At 39.3% G+C, this 20,491-nt stretch overlaps 1 protein-coding gene across 1 annotated transcript in view; it reads left to right on the forward strand.

Moving 5' to 3' along the window:
* EVC2 (Ellis van Creveld syndrome 2) overlaps positions 1-20,491 on the forward strand; it is a gene marked incomplete at its 3' end in the record, with an annotated part of 65,184 nt that overhangs the window by 8,402 nt on the left and 36,291 nt on the right. The window contains exons 4-8 of the mRNA XM_010284414.1: positions 4,747-4,933; positions 7,033-7,142; positions 8,262-8,324; positions 13,818-13,952; positions 15,466-15,617. Coding sequence (XP_010282716.1) covers positions 4,747-4,933; positions 7,033-7,142; positions 8,262-8,324; positions 13,818-13,952; positions 15,466-15,617 — 647 coding nt within the window. The remainder of the gene's footprint in view (positions 1-4,746; positions 4,934-7,032; positions 7,143-8,261; positions 8,325-13,817; positions 13,953-15,465; positions 15,618-20,491) is intronic.

Genomic DNA, 20,491 nt, shown 5'->3' on the forward strand with positions numbered 1-20,491 from the left:
ATCTTCAACTAGAGCAGGTTGCTCAGAGCCTCATCCAACCTGACCTGGAACATTTCCAGGGATGAGGCATCTACCACCTCTCTGGGCAACCTGTGCCAGGGTTTCACCACCCTCAGTGTGAAAAATTTCTTCCTTAGATCTAGTCTAAATCTACCCTCTTCTGGTTTAAAACCCTTGTCCTATGGCAACAGGCCTTGCTAGAAAGTCTGTCCCCATCTTTCTTATAAGCCCCCTTTAAGTACTGAAGAGCTGCAAGAAGGTCTTCCCAGAGCCTTCTCTTCTCCAGGCTGAACAACCCCAATTCTCTCAGCCTGTCCTCACAGGAGAGGTGTTCCATCCCTCTGACCATTTTTGTGGCCCTCACCTGGACCCTTTCCAACAGGTCCATGTCTTCCCTGTGCTGAGGGCTCCAGAGCTGAACGCAGCACTGCAGGGGGGGTCTCACCAGAGCGGAGCAGAGGGGCACAATCACCTCCCTCGACCTGCTGGCCACGCTTCTTTGCATGAGGCCCAGGATACAGTTGGCCGTCTGGGCTGTGAGCACAGTAGAGCCACTGTGTCATAGTCTGCATATTCAGTGGGACTCAGCTACAGCACAGTATTTAATGAAAAAAAGGTTTCATATGACTTGTGTAAAATGCTTATGAGGAGCAAAGACCTCCTTAATATATGGAAATTTTAAACCTTACATTTTATTTTTACTTTATGTGGCATAGGTTGATAGATCTACCTAGGCTATTATTTTTCTTTTCTTCCCCCCCCCCCTTTTTTTTTTTTACACTGGATGAAGCAAGTCTGAATTTTTATAATTAGAGACAGTTCATCTTACTTGTCCCTTGGAGAGAGAAAGCACATCCAACTTAAAGACAAATCTGAATTCAGCCACTGAAATGCTATATATGAGGGTAGAGGAGTCAGTAACTAGTAGAGAAGAGGTGACATTATGACCTGCACCAGATCATTTGCATAGAGAATAATGAATATGCATCACATCTTATGGCACCAATTACCTATAATGTTGTTACTGAAATGGCTGCGTATCATAATTAATGAGGCTGAATATTGAGCATTTGAGGCATAAGAAGCAGTAACACAGAATCTTCTGCTCTTTTGGCTGTAGATTCCCAATTTTTGTATCAGACCTTCTCAGAAAGAGAGTTTGAGACAGTTACATGTTATTTTTTTCTGATTCATAGCACAGCCTCACACAGGCTCATTAAAAATTGTGAAATCCTGCTGTACAAGATCAAAGTTAGTCTGTTGTAGGTGCTAGAGTTACCGGAAAATAATTTTGCAGTGCTTTTAGTTGTAAATTACTGAAAACTATGGCAATTGTATGTGATTGTTTTCCACCTTCAAATGCAGTTCACATTTTATTTTCCTTTGCTTACCTTGTCATCTACTTCAATCCTAATTCATCTGAACAGATGCTTTCCTGCTAAGAGACAGACTGGCCATATGGTGGTCTTTAGCTGTTTTAAATGAAAAAATGTGAATTTTGCACATTTTCCTTCTACCATGAGTGGCTCCTCAGACCGTGGAGATGACATATGTTTACTTCTTGGAGGCAGGATTTTTCCAACACCTTATCACAGAAATACCTTAATTGAAACTAGGGTGTTCAAATTTTGGCTGTGCTTCTAGGGCCCAGTCCCTTCCTTCTTTCCAGAAATGTGCTCCTTTGAGAGCTTCATTCTATAGTATGACACGAACATTTCTGTGATGGTACTTCATAATGACAATAATCTTGAGCAGAGCTGAAATAAATCTTTAAATTTGACTTATTGGCTGTTAATACATTTACCTGTCTCATTTCTTGACCTCCTAAGCATTCTTGTATTGCAGATCATCTATGTTACAAGCATCCTTCTTTTTTTTTTTTTTTTTTTTTTTGTCCTTTCATGTTTCGAGTTGTTCTAAGTTGTTCCCAAAGATCCTCCGTTCCTTTTACTTCCATGGCAATTCCTTTTTCCTGTCTTTTCTCCTAGCATGTCCTTGTTCTTGCCATGGTTCTTTCATTCCACTTTCTCAGGTACTTGAAGTGACATGGCTTGCAGGGAGTGATGGCACACACGGTGTGTTTCAGCTGCAGGGAGGAAATGGCATAAGCACTTATGCATTATCAGGGGCTGCCATTGGGTTCGGTTTCTTTAGATGGTTGTCAGCATAGTCACCTGCTCCAAAAGCAAGAAAAAACATCTTCAGGCAGATTAGAGGACCAACTTAGAGGAGGCATCCAGTGGCTGCTGATACCAATGGCAGCTGCATATGGAGGAGGTTCTTTCTAGGGGAGGTCAAATCCAACAGCTTCCCTACTGCTTTATTCTCATCTTCTGCTTTATTCTCATCTTCTGCTTTATTCTCATCTTCTGCTTTCTCCAGTGCTAGCAGGAAAAAAAACCCAAATTCTTTCAACCCCTTTGCAGTTTAGCTTAAAACTGACTGCCAGTCAAAAATAAAGAATGCAAAACATGTATTTAATATTGATCAGAAATGGAAGACTGTGATGGGAGATAGCCAGAACAATTGGTATGCCTCTGAAGGGTTGCTTTGTTTAGTCACTGAATTAAGAATTTTATTAAGTGAAAAAAAATGAAGAGAAAATGCAAAATTGGTTGGAGAAAGAGAATGAACAGTGTGTGTGAGCATGCATTAAACCTCCTGCCTAGGGGAAGGAGAGGACTAATGCTGACATATTCCCCCATCTGCCCGTGAATATACACATGCTACTTTCTCTCCCTATTTTATTGTAGGGTTTTATCTAAATTACTGTCTACATCCTCTCTCCCCAAAACTAAAGGAATATATTTGTGCCTGATTAGAAGCACAGGAAGAGATGCTGAAATCCTCATTTTTTGCCTTCATCTCACAGAAGAGCAAGGGAAAGGTATAGGAAAATAAAGGGAGGAAAAGTTTTTCTAGTTTCCCCTGTTTCCTCGGCTTCCTCTTTTGCTGGTGCATACCTGTTTGTCTGCACAAGCCCATTCTCACTTACTGTGGAGCATGATACAGTATTAACAACTCGTGCAGTTTGAACCTTGAATCTTTCAAGGTGTGTTTTCTTGTTTTGGTGATTGGGTCAGGGTCTCTGCTTTGTGGCTTTGGGTTTTCTTTATGTGTCTTTGAGGCTTTTTTCACATTTAATTTTGTTTGTACTTTTTAAAGCGGGTTTCTAGCCTTTGTGACTGCACAGGAAAGGTTGAAAGGCATGTTGACTGCATCATGTCAGTTTAGAAACCAGGGGAGAGAAAATCTGCCCAAAATATGTCACATTTTTAATATTGGGTGATATTAAGTCTCATAAATGTGGGGGTGTAATTCATGATATACAAACATATGAAATTGGTGATGCTTTCCTCACAAATATGATTAAGCCTATTCTTATATGTGCTGACAATTATTTGCAGAATCTAGTAAAATGAATAGTTGTTTTTTTTCTCTGTAAGATTTGTTTAATACAATTGAGGTTGAATTTGCTGTAATGAGTTCAGAAAATTTAGTGTGGTATACCAAGGAGAGTAAGTTATAGAAAAAGGTTAATTCAAATATACTTTAATTATTGTCACTTAAATAGAAAAATGCAAACTAAGCAATAATAATGTCAATAAACTATTTCTTCTCCTTGATTCATATGATGCTAAAACTGTAATCTCTTTCGATACTGAACTAATATGAAATGCGGTGACCAATGGTGCACAATGAAATCATAGCTACATATGTTGAACCTTGTGGCTGCCATGAACTCTGGTGTGCTTTCTGAAGTCTATTACAATTCATATTTTTAGAACTCATTTCTGTGGGGGCTGCTTTATTATTTCTGTTTGCTGGTGTCCAGGTACAGAATAGACATTTTGTGGAAAGGAGAAAGAAAAAAGAGAAAGAGTCAGCCTGAATCATACTTTGGTCAGTTAAATAAGTGTTAATTTGGTGTTAGAAGCCTGATAATACCATCATGGGTATACTATAGGTCAGCATATTATAGATCTGATAAAGTTTTAGCCAATTCTGGTTTAATATGAGTTAAAGGGGAAGGCAGTTTGGAAGGTGAGAGGTCAGTAAGCAACTCTGGGCTCAAAGTAATTTCCTTTAGAGGGTATAATTACTCAGTGAGAGTTAACAGCCAAATGGAGTAAATAACTAAAACCACGCTAGTGCATGTTGCTGGAGATTGGTGATTATCTTACGAGCTTCACCACTAACTGGAAGCAGGGCCATGTCCACTGGTAGCTCCCTCAGCCCTCACATGGGAAGGGTGAATCGAGGCAGCTGGCACCCTTTGGAGAGTGTGGTTGCTGTGAAGAAAGGGAAATGGAGACCAAAACTGTGTGGAGAGAATGAATTTGCAGTGAGGGCAGCTTGCAAGAGAAACATCCTTGTGGTACAGAAGCTCAAAGTTAAGAATTTTCCAGACTCTGGTCATAAAGTTGTGATCTAGTTCTGTGTTGTATGAGGTATCACGGGGATATTCAGATTCTTGTTTTCACTTGTGTCTGTGCATGAACTGGGTTTCCAAGTTCTGACTTTCTGTCCCTTTGTCTCCAAGCGACAACTTGACATACTGAAGATTAAAATCTCCTTCGGAGTTTGAGATGAAACTGAGTTGTAGTGCCGTTTGCAGGTCGCTCAGAATGCCTTCAGAAAAGAAGTTTATGCATATAGCAAACTTTTGTTAGTAATCAGGGCTACTAATTTTGTTGTTAAGATGCACATACAGCCATTTTGCACCGTTAATATTTCTGTTTTCAGGTGGATGTTGAACGTGACCCTCAAACTGCATACATTACAATTATGATTAATAACACCAACACGCTGCTCTCAACAAACATTACAGATCTTATCCTCCTGGACAATATCACTGGTCTACATGTTCAAAAAACCAATGATAATGAGACCACTGGTGGTATACAGATTTACAGGAAAAGATTCTTGCAAGGTAAGAAAATCTGCAGGGAAATACCCTTGCTTACACATGTGGAAAAGGATCTGTTCAAATCATGACATTTAGTTAGTTTGGGGTTTTTTATTATTTTTGATGGTGTTAATTCGCTGATTATCAGTTAATACAGGTGAAAAACTCTGGGATTTTGTGCTGCAGCTTACAGTTCTATTAACTCACATTTTGGCTCTCACCTTTGAACTGCTTCTGTTCTCCAAGGCACAGAAGTGAGCCCCTGTACTCTGTAAAAGTCACTGCCATCAAAGTGAAACTGAATCTTTCATGATAGTATTTGTTTATTTTGGATATTTTTAAAAGTTGCTGCACAAGCCATTTTAATCAATCTGACGAGTCTTCCTTCTTGAGCCAAGGGTGGGGGGTTGGCTTGTTGAGGTATTGAGGTCCGTTGGAATTGCAAAAGGCCATGCAAGCAGGAAAGATGATTCATCGGACATAAGGCAGCTATTCTCAGTATCCGTTCTCCCCAAACTGAGCAAATTATAAAATCAAAGCAAGTAATAGACGAAACTGTTCCACTCTTGGAGTCAGTCTGTTCCTTTGGTAGCAGTTGGATCATTGCACATTCATAAAATTTTACCTTTCTTGATTTCTTCATGTCCCTTTTACTAAGCAGAAGTACATAGAAAATTAGTAGCTTGCTTTTGAGAGTCATATTTCTCTTGGAGCTTCAGAAGTGTTCAGTAATATCTGTTTATGGTTGAAGTATCTAGGCTTATGATAGTGTTTTACTGGTGAAAGATTTCCAAATAGGAAAGGGAAATAGGTAGACATGGGGCTTCTGTGTGATTGCAAATGGATAGCCAGGCTCCATTTCTAGTAACAGCAGTGTGAGTAGCGGTACTGATTACAGGGCTGGGTTTCTTGAAAACATCAAGGAATTGCTGGCTCTCAGCAGAGGTTCCTAAAAAAGAATGATCCCTGAGAAAGAATAGAAAAATGGCTTGCAGAGCTGATCGAGTAAACCAAGTTTGAGCAGTTATTTATTTATAATAACTGAATCTGAAACTGAAGCTAGCTTTTTCCAGCCCCTGTACGTTGCATGAATCAGCACGAAGAATACTGAAGTGGAAGAAAACCCATCAGAACAGATTTCCTTATCGCTTAAGGTTCGGTCATTACTATGTCAGTCGTGGACTTAGCCCATACCTTGCCACTAGGGCTGGACAGAAAGGCTGTGCCTACACTGGCCTGTGTGCTGTCATGCTGCATGTTACCCATGATAATTTTTCAGTGCTGCAGTGTAGCATGAATCAGACTTCATCTGAAATCTCAGTCAGATTTCTCTTTGGTTCCAATGGGAGGAAAAGCAACCCGTTAGTACTTATAATGTAGGCTGTCCATTTTAAAAAAAAAACCAAAACACAACAATAAATTTAAGTTCCACATGTTGAGTTTTAGTATCAGTCAAAATGCGATGCTTTTTTGTAGCTTGAGGCATCATTTAATGCAGTTTCTGGATCCTGGGCTGAATTTACTTGAGTTCTTAGAGGCAGCAGATACAGAGGAGGTTGCTAGGCTCATGTGGCCAGGAACTGTCTACTGTGGATGTGGGGCATCTGCTGTGTCGGCAAGGAAAAGCTTCAGTACTGTCCCAAGCCTTCCTCAGGGATCTTTCAGAAATTTTCCTAGGAAAGAGCAAATCTATCCACATCCCTCTTCTCTGGACTATGCTGGTAGGCTCTGGCTGCCTCCTCTGCTGAATTCTCTTGAAGTCAGCGTTGTGAGCTTACTGCAGCTTGGTTCCTAGGAGAGCACTTTTGCTGATGGGGAAGCACAGTCTAAAGAGGAACCTAAAAAGCTCCTCAGATATTGAATTCATATTGAACTCGCTTTTCAAATTTTGCAGGTATCTTTAACTGCAGCTGAGCTCAGCTGGATGCTCAACTCTGAAAAGATTCACACCCAGTCTTCTTGTGTAAAAAAAGATGTGCAACTGTACTGGGTTGTTTTCAAGTCAGTGTAGCTACTGTTCTGTTTAGGCAAATGCAGACGTAATTACTTAGAGGCCACTACTGCACTGGCAGATGTACCTCACCTGCTTAATCTACACAACTGTGGGTTTTTTTCTCTAACAGGTGGAGACTACTTTGCAATCAACTACTCTGCACTTCTTGATGCAGAAGAAATGTGGGATGGCAGGGTTTTGACATTGCCTGCAACTTTAACTTTCAGGAGTTCGTCACAGGTACTTCTTTTGCAATTTTATTTTGCTCTTAACCATTTTTGTGAAAAAAAGTCTCCACGGTGGTTCTTGCCTGCCTAAGCAATGAGGTCTGCATGTAGTGAAATGAGGTTCTTAGGCTCTCTGGTTGTTTACCATGAATTTATAAATACATGAGTATCTTAGAAAGTCCTAGACTTCCTTCAAATAGCTGAAGTGTGTTTGTGTGTTGTTCTGTAGCTTTTGTCTCTACTCTTTGTATTTTTCTCCAGTTTATCTATCTATCCTGGAAGTAATGGTGTTCCACATACTTAAGTGTGTATTCTTGTAGTCAGTGAGAGGTAGAAAGTTTTGCCATATTTTTATCAGAAAGTAATTACTTTTGACCAAAAAATAAGTTGCAGCAAAGGAAAACGTGCTTGCTCATAAGGAAGACACTTTTTTGGTATGAAGAGTTGTGAAGATCCGGAAGAGATTCCTCAGAGAAGCTGAGGAATCTCCATCCTTGGTGATTTTTGAGAACTCAGTTGCACCAGGTTTCGAGGGAACTGGTCTAACGGTGGAGTTAGTCTGTGTTTGAGTAGGAGGCAGGTCTAAGGAGACAGGACAAGTGGTTTCTTCCTAAGTAAAACTTTCCAATTCCTACATACGTCTTGATATTTTTTCTGTAGTTTTCATAATTGCACATAATTAGAACCTGCAAATGTATTTTCATTTCAACTGCAGTACCTCCTTTATTTTAGAGGAAAAACTGTTCAATGTGCATGAAAGTATACTGGAGAGCAAGACTTCAAAAAGCAGGGAATCATAAGAGTAGAGACATATGCACTGACTTTGGCTCCTGTTTTGTGCATTTTCAGTCAACTCAGATCTTATAGGCACAGAAAAATGTAATTCTGTGAGCACCAGAATATCCCTCTCTGTGATTAAAAGGGGAATGTATCCCACAGAGCAGCTGCTTCCATGTCTGTTAGTGTTACCCCTAAGTACACTGCATTTTCCTATCAGATTTATTTCAGCTTTAAGCTTAATGAGAAGTATAGCTTATCTTGTAACCAGAAACTTTTCTAGAGACACTGGGTTGTCTGCCAGTGGATTCTGCTCATTTTTTTAATACATGTAATATTTTTCTCTCTCTCTCAGAATAAAACACATCTCGTATCATTGACAGCATCATTCACCATAACTGAAGAAGAAAAGACCAAGGTAAATTCTGTGATTTGGTATTATATTGGCTCTTCTGCTTAAATCTATGGACAATCTAAACTAAATCCTAGGAGTTAAGGATGTACTTATGTACTTATATCTCATCACTCAGCTATTGGCTGTTAATCTTGCACAAGTTCTACCTTCTGTGATTTTAAGAGGAAGAAAACAGGAGTCAAGATAGGGGATCTTTGTTGTCTTAAAACAGCAACATTTAGTATGGAAAATCTACAAACTTCATATATTCCTGAATATTCCATATTCATTATATGTTCACCTGTTCCTGTGCAAAGCGACCGTGAGAGAGCTTTTTGCCGTTCCAAAAGGGTGGAGTTATCCTTCACATATTGAGAAAAGTTTTCTGTATCATGCCGATACACAAATCAAAAAATATCTGTGTGGGGAGCCCAAGAAATAAGTAAGTTCTGAAGTAAGAGAAACATAGTTTATGTTTGTGTCGTGGTTTAGCCCCAGCCGGCAACTAAGCACCACGCAGCCGCTCGCTCACTCCCCCCCGGTGGGACGGGGGAGAGAGGAAACTCATGGTTTGAGATAAAGACAGTTTAATAAGTAAAGCAAAAGCCACGTATGCAAGCAAAGTAAAACAAGGAATTTGTTCACTACTCCCCATGGGCAGGCAGGTGTTCAGCCATTTCCAGGAAAGCAGGGCACAGTGACGCGTAATGGTTTCTTGGGAAGACAGACGCCATAACTCCGAACGTCCCTCCACCCCTTCCTTCTTCTTCGTCCCAGCTTTATATACTGAGCATGACGTTATATGGTATGGAGTATCTCTTGGCCAGCCTGGGTCAGCTGTCCCAGCTTCCTGTGCATCCCCAGCCTGCTCGCTGCAGGCCAGCATGAGAAGCTGGACTGTCCTTGACTACTTAGCAACAACTCAAAACATCAGCACCTTATCAACATTTTCTCATCCCAAATCCAAAACATAGCCTCACGCTAGCTTCTATGAAGAAAATTAACTCTACCCTGGCTGAAACCAGGACAGTTTGCCTTTCGTTTTTTAACTAGTCGTCCTTCTAATATGACTTCGTGTTCTTGGCTTCTGAATGAACGTGGTTTCTAAGAGGTCAAATAAACCCTCAAAATTACTTTGCAGCAAACAGTGTTACTCTTCTAGATAATTTTTTAATAGAGAACTCCCCACTGCACTATCAGTTTCATTGCTAGAGTAATCTCTTCACCAAATTTGTTTTTCTCTCCCAACCCCTCATTACCTTGACAGGCTTCTGTGTTGCAAGGGGTCTTTTTTTTTAAGGAGCTGTGGCTTGGTTGGCAAGATCACTGTGATTATTTGCATTCAGGCAGAAGAAAATAGTTTGTTTCACCCCAGAACGTATTTGTCATGGTTGTATCATTTGAAAACTGAAGTTCGTGTGGATGGGGCTTACCTGAAGAAGTCTTGAGGACTAGACCGCTCATTTCTTCCATTGGCCTGTCCCATGAGTTCCTCTCCACCTTTAAAATCAGTAGTCTATTTGAAGAGTGGGCACAGAGGCCTCTTGTTCCAGTGTTCTCTTTTGCTGGGGATCTCTTGCCCTCTTAGCTTCTACTAGTATAATAGATATAAGTCCAGACTTGGTTTTCTCATAATTGAAGATCAAGTGCCCATTCTGTTAAAATGAAAGCCAGAATTGAACATGATATAAAATAAAAATATGCATGAGCTAGAGAACTCGTTGTTCCTGGATAAAGATCTAGTAGGATTTGAAAGGATTGGAAGTTTCGTATAGCTAAGAATTATGCTTGGTTTTGGAAACCCTTAGTTTTAAAGGTATAAGCCATGCAGTAGCTGATTGGGTTAGAAAAATAGCTTCATGAATGGTTTTGTGTGGAGTTCAATGTGAAGTGATCTGCAGCAGTTGGTGATGTCTAAGCTAAGCCTGTAAGCTACATTGGTCTCAGCCCACTGTGAAAATTCCTGCAATCTATTACTATACTTAAAACCTTTATAGTGTGGGGGTTTTTTTCCAACTTGAACTTGATAGTTAGACCTCAATGAGTTCTTGGGGACTATTCCATAGGTTGGTAAAATTGGCTCAGCTGCATTTGAAGTTACTAAATGAGCAGGTTTTGTAATTAAAATGTGTGGTAAAGGTGTGTGGAGAATAGTGTTAATTCTTGAAAAATAAAGCTTAGAAATTATGGAACACATCATGTTTCACATGCGTAATATTTGCCTTTGTGCTGTGGCCAAATGTAAGGTGTTTCAGAATGATACCAGTCTGTGCAAAGAAATTATGATCATCTGATGTATTGTATTTCGTCCATATCTTCAGCTGTCATAAATGCTCTCAAGCTCAGATTTTATTTATGAAAAATCATTATTTAAGCCTGTTCATGGGTGTAGTGAAGCCAACACGTGTGTGACTAAGTAGATACTCAGTGTTGGCTTTGGGGACAGAAAAGAGAAGAATTAATTATGTAGTCATAGCAGTGCCTTGCTAAGTTGGTCCCATCAGCTTTCACATGATTTACTTGCACACTTGGCTACTGCGTTATTCTTTAAAGTTTTACAAACCTTGTGGATTTTCTCTTCTGCGCTGCTGGAAAAAAGTGCATTGTTGCCTGTGACAAGGTAATTTTGTGCGTTATGCAAAAATAGGAGCGTTGCTGATCTGAGCGTCCGTGCCAGATGTCTTCCCACAGCACTTCAAGGGCTGTGAGTACTGGGTGCCTCTGCCCTCGGCTGGCTGATTTTGATGCTGAGCAGGGAGCTGTACAGAAGAGGACAAAAGGAAGTTCTCCCATACAAGCTCGTTGCATGGGATGGATGATAATAATTACTTTGATCTGATTTTTGCCAGGCTTGCTTCCCACAGCATCCTTCAAATCAGTGGAAGCGCAGCAGTTTTTGAAAGAAACTTGGGCCTGTAATGCCTCTTCCCCCTATTGTGATGGCTTAAGAAGTTAGCTTAGGATATGGGTTTTGAGGCTCACTTGTGTGTCAGTGGTTTGAAGGTTGGCCTGCAGTGCCAGCACGGGTGCTGCGCCATGGCTTGTGCAGGGGCTCTGGCACCTGCCCCGCACCAGCTGCTGTGATGCTTTCAGATGCCACTAGGCATCTGCTGTGCCCTCGTGCTTGGGTTTACAGCCCCCCAATGACATGGACTGTCCTTCCAGAACCCATTTTCTTTAAGTATAAAAGCACAGGTAATTTTTCTTACCAGTCCATTTTTCTCCATTGGAGCTTAACTTCCGAAAGAACTGCCTGCCCTGACGCAGACTGACTGTCCCGCTATAGATCTCGCCTTTTACTTCACTTGGAAAGCACAGGATCATTCCCTAGCCAGTGCTTTTTCTCCGTCAAAACTTAACCGCTTCATTTCAGCTTCACTGAACCCATAGCCTCACCAGATTCCTGCTTCCCCCAGAAGCTTAGAGAGATCCCTAAATTTCACAGAGTGCCTGGAAATTAGACAAACGCAAGTGAATTCAGACAAAATGATGAAGTGGTTCCAAAGCAGCATTTTTTTCCTAAGTATTATCTACAGCATGTCCCTGAAGGTGGTGGGACCTGAGGCAGAGCCTTGGTGTGGCAGAGCTCAAGGAGAACGCTTCTCTGATGCCCTCTTGGCCACCTAGTGCAACCGGAGATTGATTGATTTAAGAGGTATTTTTTCCAAGTCACACACAGATGTTTGTTTGGCTCAGCAACTGTTCAAGGGGTATGAGCTCAACTCTTTTGATCTCTGAACGGAATAAACAATGGGTTAGGGAAGGGAGTTACCCAGTATTTACAAAGTTGTCTGTCAGACAAATTTGAAGATACTTGGATGCAAAGTGATGCAGCTTTAACTTAGCTCATGGCAAGGAACTGGGGCGGTGCAGAGTCAGAGGAGGAGAGAGCTGGTACTGACACTGATGTAGATGTGCTGAGTGTCCTTAGTGGTCAGCCATGGTACAGGGGAGCATAATGGAAGCAATAGGGAGCTATGTCAAGAAAAAAAGACAGACAATGTGTTGGTAATTACACATGGAACCAGGAAACTAATGTCTTGTTCTTCTTTTTCTTCTGGTTTCTGTTTAAAATTTAAAGATATTGAAACGTATTAGAAGGAATTCAGCACATGGCTGGCTTACTCAGATAAATACTTAGTCCCAAAACATTTTAGTGAACCTCGAAGTGCTTCAGGGGTTTCATGATTTTAGACTAAGCACATTAAAAACCAAAACAAACCAAGCATACCTCTGGCAGTCAGAGCAACTGTTGATTCTACTTATACAATACCGTGAAGTAAACCTTGGATCTTCTTCTTGGAACTGTGCAAGTGCCAAGTAATAGCCTGTATTAATATCTTGATGATCTCCTTGGTACTGACATCATTGCCTAATTCAACTGAAACCATGTTGAAATCAATGGTCGCTGAGCATCTCCAGCAGCTTTGAGGAGCTGAGCCTGTGAAACAACAAAGTCTGACGTGAAGCAAATCCTTTCAGCTGGAGATATGACAGATTTTTAGTGTACAAAAATATATCAGAGCGAGAAAAACTAAGCAGTAAAAGGATAAGATTCTGCTGTTAAATTGGAATAAATCCTTTATCCTTTTCAAACTGTGGACCATGTTTGATTATCATTTTCTATGCAGAATTACCATTGACTCTGTGGAATGCACTTAGGTTTCTGCTCCAAGAGATGACCAAACCCAGCTTGCAAGCAGCATGTTAATTATTTACACTTTCTGGCCCCAGCAGAGTGATTAGTTTGTGGTGAAACATTATACTAATAGCTGTGCTATGTTTTTCATCCAAAGATCTCAAGAACTAAACAAACACTGACTTAACTTTTGCTACATGGAGCATGAAGTAAAAATTAATTTTTAATGCAATTCAATTTAAAGATTAAATTAAGAGCTAAAGTGAAAGGCCTACAAAGTTGTTAGCTGGCTCGTGGTTCCAGTGCTCCTGCTATTCTTTTCTGACTCTGGCTCATGCAGAAACTGCAAGGATGCACCCAAGAAATTGGGTGGTTTTGTCAACTGACTGTTACATATTTTTTCTGAACTCATATCGGTGCTTTTTCCTTATGGTGATTACTCAGTTTTATTGAATCGAGAAATGGCTATTAAGTAAAGGTAGCCAACACTAGACTGATTTTTCAGAGCCTCTGAGCAACATCAAATGCCATCAATTTCAATGAGACTTGGGAGAGTTTGGCAACACTGGAAAAACAGGCTATTAAGTCCAGGACACCCAGAAGTCACAGCATCTAAAATTCAGTCTCTGGGAGTTACACAGGAATTTCGACTAGGTTAGCAATGATAACAAGTCATTCTGACTTGAAAACCTATGGAAAATAAGCACTTATTTGAAAGTATTAATAAAAATATAGTAATTATAACAATGTGATAAACCCTGAAGTTGTGTCAAGCTGTTTAAAAGTAAATACCACGTTGCTTACAGTTACAATCTTTGAGTCTGATCTTTATATATATGTAAAATGTAGTTTTAATAATAACGGTCTTTTAATTTCAGATTTCGTACAGCTATGCCATCCATGCTTCAGGGTTCTTCGTTGCTTTTTTTGTTTCCCTTGTATTGACATGTGCTGTTTTTTTCATTGTTTACCGAACCCAAATATTACAATGGAGTGTCTGTAGTAAAAACCAGGTGAGTCATACTGTCTGTAACAGTACCTTGTTTAAATTTTTTCATTGATCCTATTTATTGATATAACTTGCTAACTAATAGAAATTTTCTAAAGAGTTGAAGATAAATTAAAAAAACAGCAAGTTGATGGACTAGATTCACAGGTAGTGTAATCTCTACAAACTCTACTCTTTGGTGCAATCAGATTTAGAGGGGAGTGTAAGAATGATAAACTGATCAAAAGAACTGCTATCAGTGCCTGGGTCTTAGCTTCAGACTGGAGGGAGATTAGCCTTTGGCTATTAGTTTCTTTTCATATTCCTCCCTTCCTCCTCTCCTTTTCGTCCCTCAAAATGAGAGGCACGATGTCTGTGAGTTATAAGCAGTTGCCCAGTGAGTAGACCACTCACCTCGAGCACAGCAGACTTGGGTTCAAATTGTATTTCTGTTTATTAGGAATAAGGATTTGAATTTAGGTCCCTTAGTTCCTTGGTTGTGCCTTAATGTCTTGAGTGATTAAACAAAACAGTTGGGTTTGGGGATGGAGCATTTTCAGTGTTCTTTATCCAAGCTCTGCCAGTTTGAAGAAAGTATTTCAGTACGTGCTGGGACGGAGAGAGAGAATAGGAAGTCTGATAAATATGCATCAAGTTGGCCCAAGCTCCAGCCCTGGCTTTTATTAATTATCTATGTATTTATGTAAAGTGGTGCAACTTCAATGGGAGGGAGCTAGAGACCTCATTGAGAATATTACAGTGTTTGGAGCAGTCCTCTGAGAGAGCATACTCAGAGGTTTGAACCCCTTTTCTGCTCAGACGGTGGTGGATCTCCCATCCCTCTGGACTGACTAGAGGACCTCACTTCCAGCTTTATGTTCTGCAGTTGAAAATTACTCCATTGACTATTTTTATTTCGTTTAGGTCTAAAAAAAATAATCCCTTTAAATGAAAAGGGTGTGCCTTGTTTCTTCCTACAGAAAAAGCTGTGATAATGAAATCATAAAAAAGGGCCACTTTATTCCTAGCATCAGATATTTATAGTGGGTTTTTTGCATAGTAATTTTACTAGCCCTCAGTCTCAAGGGAGTTTCACCGAACGGCAAACTGAGTCCCTTCCATCATTCATAGGATTATTTTTTCATGTTGTTCACCTCACAATACTGTAATCTTGCCATATATAATTACCATGGTAATTTAAAAAAAAACTGGCCTAGTAAGTTTATAGTGGAATCTAACCTCTTAGAAGGTTTCACAAAGCCTGTTGAAGTCAACGTATTCTTCTGTCTTCTCCATTCATTTCTTCATTTGTATTCCAGATCAGTTATATACAAAAAGTACAGCCTGAAACAGAAGTAGTGTATTTGATTTCAGATACATATCTGAATTGCACAATCTTGTTATAGCCTTTCCAGCTGTACAGTTTGATGATAAGTAGGAACCTTCTCACCCAGAGTTACCTGCAATAAAATTAGATCAGATGCTCAGTGTAAATTTTTTGGTAATCTGAAGCTTACTACTTTTTTTTTTTTTTTAAGGAAATACGGCATGAACTCAGCCAAAATCACAAACTGGAGCATTCTCAGTTTAATTCAGGTGATCTCTTTAGTGAAGATATAATTATGAATGACCAAATCATCGATATTCTGTCCTTTGAAGAATCTGGGAACATGCTTCCGGCTTTAGAAGAGTAAGAATTCAATGCTATTACATCACATCTATTGCATTTATCATCAGTCGAACCTTTGAATATGTTTTGAGTATCTGCCCTGTAATTTTTTTCAATGTCTATTTACGCATATGACTGCACTCACTACCTTAGTATTTTGAACTGTATTATGTAGCTGTCTGTGGGAACTGAAAATTGTCATATTTCATATTGCTTCACCTATAGAAGTCACAGCTCCATCTAGGCCTTGGGCACGCAAGATTTCCAATCCAAGTGAACATCTAGTTTTGCCTCTCTCTGGTTCACTAAGGGAAACTTTTTTGTGTACAAGAAAATGTTGAAAGTGTGTATTTTACTATTGCCGAACACATTCTACTTTCAAAAGGGTGGCTTTTGTCCTAGAAAAGAGCAGCCCTGCTGGGTGCCAGCATTGCTGGCTAGCAGCATATTTTGGAAACAGCTGGATCAGAGTCAAAGGGGTGACAGTTGTAGTGCTGCCAGAAAGATCCCACGTAGCTGCAATCAGAGGGACCACTGGGTAGAGCAGAGAAACTCTCCTGATGGTGTTGAAAGGTCGGGCAGGGCTGTTTGACAGAAACATGCTGCTGTTAAAGGTCATCTGTTCTTCAGCTGCATTTGATAAAAATGTCTGATGTGAGGACAGAGCGGATTTTGTTTGCTCAGTCTTACCCTTAGCTCCTGACAAGTCAGGTTACAGGCAGTATTATGCAACTATAAAATCTGTGGAAGCTGAAAAGGAAAAGTTACAGGACCATGGAAGTAATATTCTTTCTTAAAGAGTAATTAACAGCATTATTATTTCCTGCATTTCCCTGATAATTGGGATACTTACCTCTGTAAATTGCACATTGGTCCTTGCTTTTACAGCTATATACCAACTCAGGCTTTGAGAAGACTTGCCCTGAAAATCATTATGTGAATATTAAGAAGAACAGGATCAAACATTTTTTTAACTTGGATTTAGTAATAATTTATTTCAGGGATAGTGAATATCTAGCTAGTTTAAAAAAAAAAAAAAAAGCTGGGCTTTTTTCAGATACATAATGGTTTAGAAAGGTAAATCCTATCCAAAGGTTTGCAAGAATATTATTTTCATAACTGGATTATTACTAAACCCATAAAACAGGATTCATTTCTTAGTTTGAGTATGTGTCCAGGGGCTAAAGTTTTTTAATACTCTTATGCAGTTAGCACAAATGTCTCTCTTGCTTCTGCTTCTTTCCTCACAGTTTCTATTTTCTCTACCTTTAAGGAGGTAGAGCATTGCAGTGAATAAAATAGATGCTCATTAGCAAACAGTCTTCACCTTCACACAGCAAACCTTCTTCACCTTCTGTGTTATCTTTTCCTTCTTCCAAGATGAGGATGGTAGATGGACCACAAAGGTATCCAGAATTACAGTGGTTCCTGCTATGAAAGATGATTGAAAGGGTGATAGACACTACTGTGAAGAGCTCAAATCAGCCTCTACCCATTAGCAATGTCTGCTTCCTAATCCCTATTTAGATTATCCCAATTCTTCTCATTTCTTGTAGTTTTAAACTGGACCTTCTGATTCATTTAGTGTTAGGAGGTGACACACAGATGCACTTACCATATGTTTTTCTATTCTTTCCCTCTTTTTATTGGCACTCATTGAATATGTGTACTCAATTACTACATACCTGTTCTTCTCCTCTCTTACTGGTGGTGCAGTTTATCTGAGTGAATGAGGATCTCTGCAATGCAAACTCCTACACCAAGTTGCCCTGAGTTCCCTTTTTTACTCAGGGGTGAAGAAGGACACTTCTAGGGTATAATTATTCTCATCTCAAAGTAGACTTCCAAAAATGAGTCATATGGCTGCTGTGCCCACTGACCCTAAAGCCTGGAGCCTGGGGTGATTAGCTCAGCTTGTAGGGGTCTGGACGGGGGGTAAGATGCATCCCAGTCTTGCAGGCTGGTTGCTCAAAAAGACTACAGCATTACTTTAATGCCTGCATTAGATAGGTACAATATCGTTTCTGCTTTCTTCAGTAGCTATAACAGACCCCTTGTTTTATCTCTCATTGTTAACACTTCGACATTTAGCTTAGGATGCTTCCTTATCTTGTAATGTTGGTTCCTTATTCATTCTGCAAGCTGGGGCAAAGCAGTCCTTTAATTTCTGATCTATATTCCTTAAAGGTTTCATTTTAGTCTTGCACTTTAGTCTTGTCTTCATAAGCTGTTGTACATTGTCCAGGTTTTTAGCTGATTCCAAAGACAAAGATAAAACACTGTACCGTTGTCTTAGGAGCTTCTATGACAGTGATCTGGGCTAAAACCAGAATGGAGTAATTCTTCTTTTTCCCGAATTACCTGCTTTAAGGGTAGTGATTTGTAAAATGTAATGGGAGAAAGAAAGATGGTGCGTTTGTAATTTATTCATGGATAATTGCAGTCAATTTGAATGGATTCTGTGCTTGAATTAAATGTTGGTCACAATCAGTCTTTTAACACTGTTGCGTTTTGTTTTATTACATTTAATGTCACCCGATAGAATAGTTGGGTTTTCTGTAAGGAACTGAGGAACGAGGTTTGTATTGTCTCATAGAAGTGGCAGTATGCCGAGGGTAAGAACTGGGCTTGTATTTTGAGCACAATTTTTTCATGTCATATGTATACTATTATGAAATTTACCATCATAATCCTGGGGTTTATTATTTGAGGAGGCAAAAGTGTAGGGGCTTTTGTTACAGAGCTTTTGATACTTTAGATATTTTCAACCAACCAACATCTTGCTTGTATGCTAGTTTGATAGTTCCTCTGCATGTATTGGTGCAGCTATGTGTCATTTTCTCTACATGGCTTACGTATAAGCTTGCCAACATAATTCCTGTCATTCTTTTAAAATTGCACAGTGATAGTAAACACAGTTGGAATCATTCTGGTACTTTGTTCTTTTGTCCAGACACAAATGAGAAAATCAGAAAAATAAGAGCCACAGGATTTTTTTGTCCTCTTTACGACATAAAGCTATGTTAATAGTTAATGTCTTTTATGAAGTGACAGCGCCAAATTGTTTAGCAAATACATTAGGAGCATGTGTTCAATATTTATGGACAGGGACATCTTTGGCATGTAGACGGTTTGCAACGTCAGGAGGATTGGCTAGAGAACAAAACAGTTTTAATATTTCATAAGGAAGCTTCTGGGTTGTTAATTTGGTGAGTTTTGTCTTAATAAGTCATATCCTAGATGTACATTATGCAGCAGAATAGCTTGGCTTTTATTCTCAGTAGGTTCCTTACTGTGTATATTCCTGAGTATTGGCCCATTGGCAATGAATGCTGATGAGAACACGCTGTGTGATTTGAAAATTTGACATGGGCACTGGAAGATCATGTTCCAAAATATTGTGGATCTCTTTTTCTGTATGTCTAGAACAGAGTATGAAGAGAGCCGAGCAGTTTGGGTTTGTGTACAATATGATGAAGTCTGACCATGCTCATAGTCTCAGGAGATACAGATATCTTAAAGGCAACTTACTTTCTTTAACTGGCTTTCCACTACTACAACTTTTCTTTTTCATCTTCATTTTGTGTAACTATGCTTCCTTGAGTTTGTCAAAGCTCTAGCTGAACTTGAACCTGCTCTGCTGATACATAATACATACTGCCAATTATTTTGGGAAATCACTAAGTAATATGTATGCATTGCAGCTGATTTTTTTTTTCTTATGGTAGAGGGCATTCAGGCCATTGTACTAGAGAACAGGATCAAACTGTCTCCAGAGAGCCTCGACAGAAAAGTCAAAAACAATTTACTACCATATTAGAAGTTCACATTTTCTTTCTAAATGTAAATTTCTCGCTGTATGTCTGAATTTAATTTACTATGGAGCAAATGTGGGGTTTTTTTTAACCCTGAATTCAAATGGAAAGTAAGAAAAAAAGATCACATTGTCATAGCAGCTAGACTTGAATATTCCTACATAGAAAATGGTGAAAAATAGTTACATTGTTAGTACAAAAAAAAAAGGAGGTGCCAAATTTCTATATTTCATGACTTTTAAAAAGTGTAATCGAAATTTTATAATTTTTGAAGGGAGGGCATATTCATTGCTCTGTTGTTGTGCAATGTGTACAATGCAGGAATACAACAATAAATAATAATCAAATTAATATAACAGTAAGATACAGTGCATACACTTGGAATGAACCCTAAACCCTGCATTTGCAGTTCTGTGTTATGAATACTGTTAAAAACTTGAGAAGTGTGTAAACTATACACTTTTTTCCATCAGAGAAGCTCAAATGCGTAATAGGTAATAGGAGTTCATAAGACTTGGGAACTGAAGGAAAGGAGTTACTTGAAATTAATGAATATGTATCTTTTTTAATCTAAAAAATGGCACTTTTCTTTGATGTTGGCTAACTATGAAGAAATTGTGTTCAGAATTACATGGGTCATTTCTGCTGTCCACTCAGAACAATTTATCTCATCCAGAAAACAGTCTGCTTTGGAGAGCAGTGCTGTTAGTGATGCTTTATTACATTTCATTTTGAAAGAAGATTGATACCTTCTACCATTTCTGTCGTCTGAATACCCCGTCTAAGTACATCACAAAAATCTGAGTAGATCACAGCAAAGTTGGAAGCTCCTCAGGCATTAACACATATAGCCATAATACTTATTTATGCTTTTGTTAGTATCCAGGCTGAAGTTGGTGCTTTTAAAATCAATGGTAAAATGTGTGGTGATTTCTCTGGAAGCAGGACTGTAGTCATTTTTATGCTCTTTTTGCATAAGTCGTTTTTCAGTGAAATACCATTTTCTGAGCTCTGTCGCAACAGCTGTATTGTAGCTAGCTGTATTTTTTAAATTGTTTTGCTGAAGATCCCTGATTTATC

The sequence above is a fragment of the Phaethon lepturus genome, unplaced genomic scaffold (genome assembly GCF_000687285.1).
Source record: "Phaethon lepturus isolate BGI_N335 unplaced genomic scaffold, ASM68728v1 scaffold2083, whole genome shotgun sequence".
NCBI lineage: Eukaryota > Metazoa > Chordata > Aves > Phaethontiformes > Phaethontidae > Phaethon > Phaethon lepturus.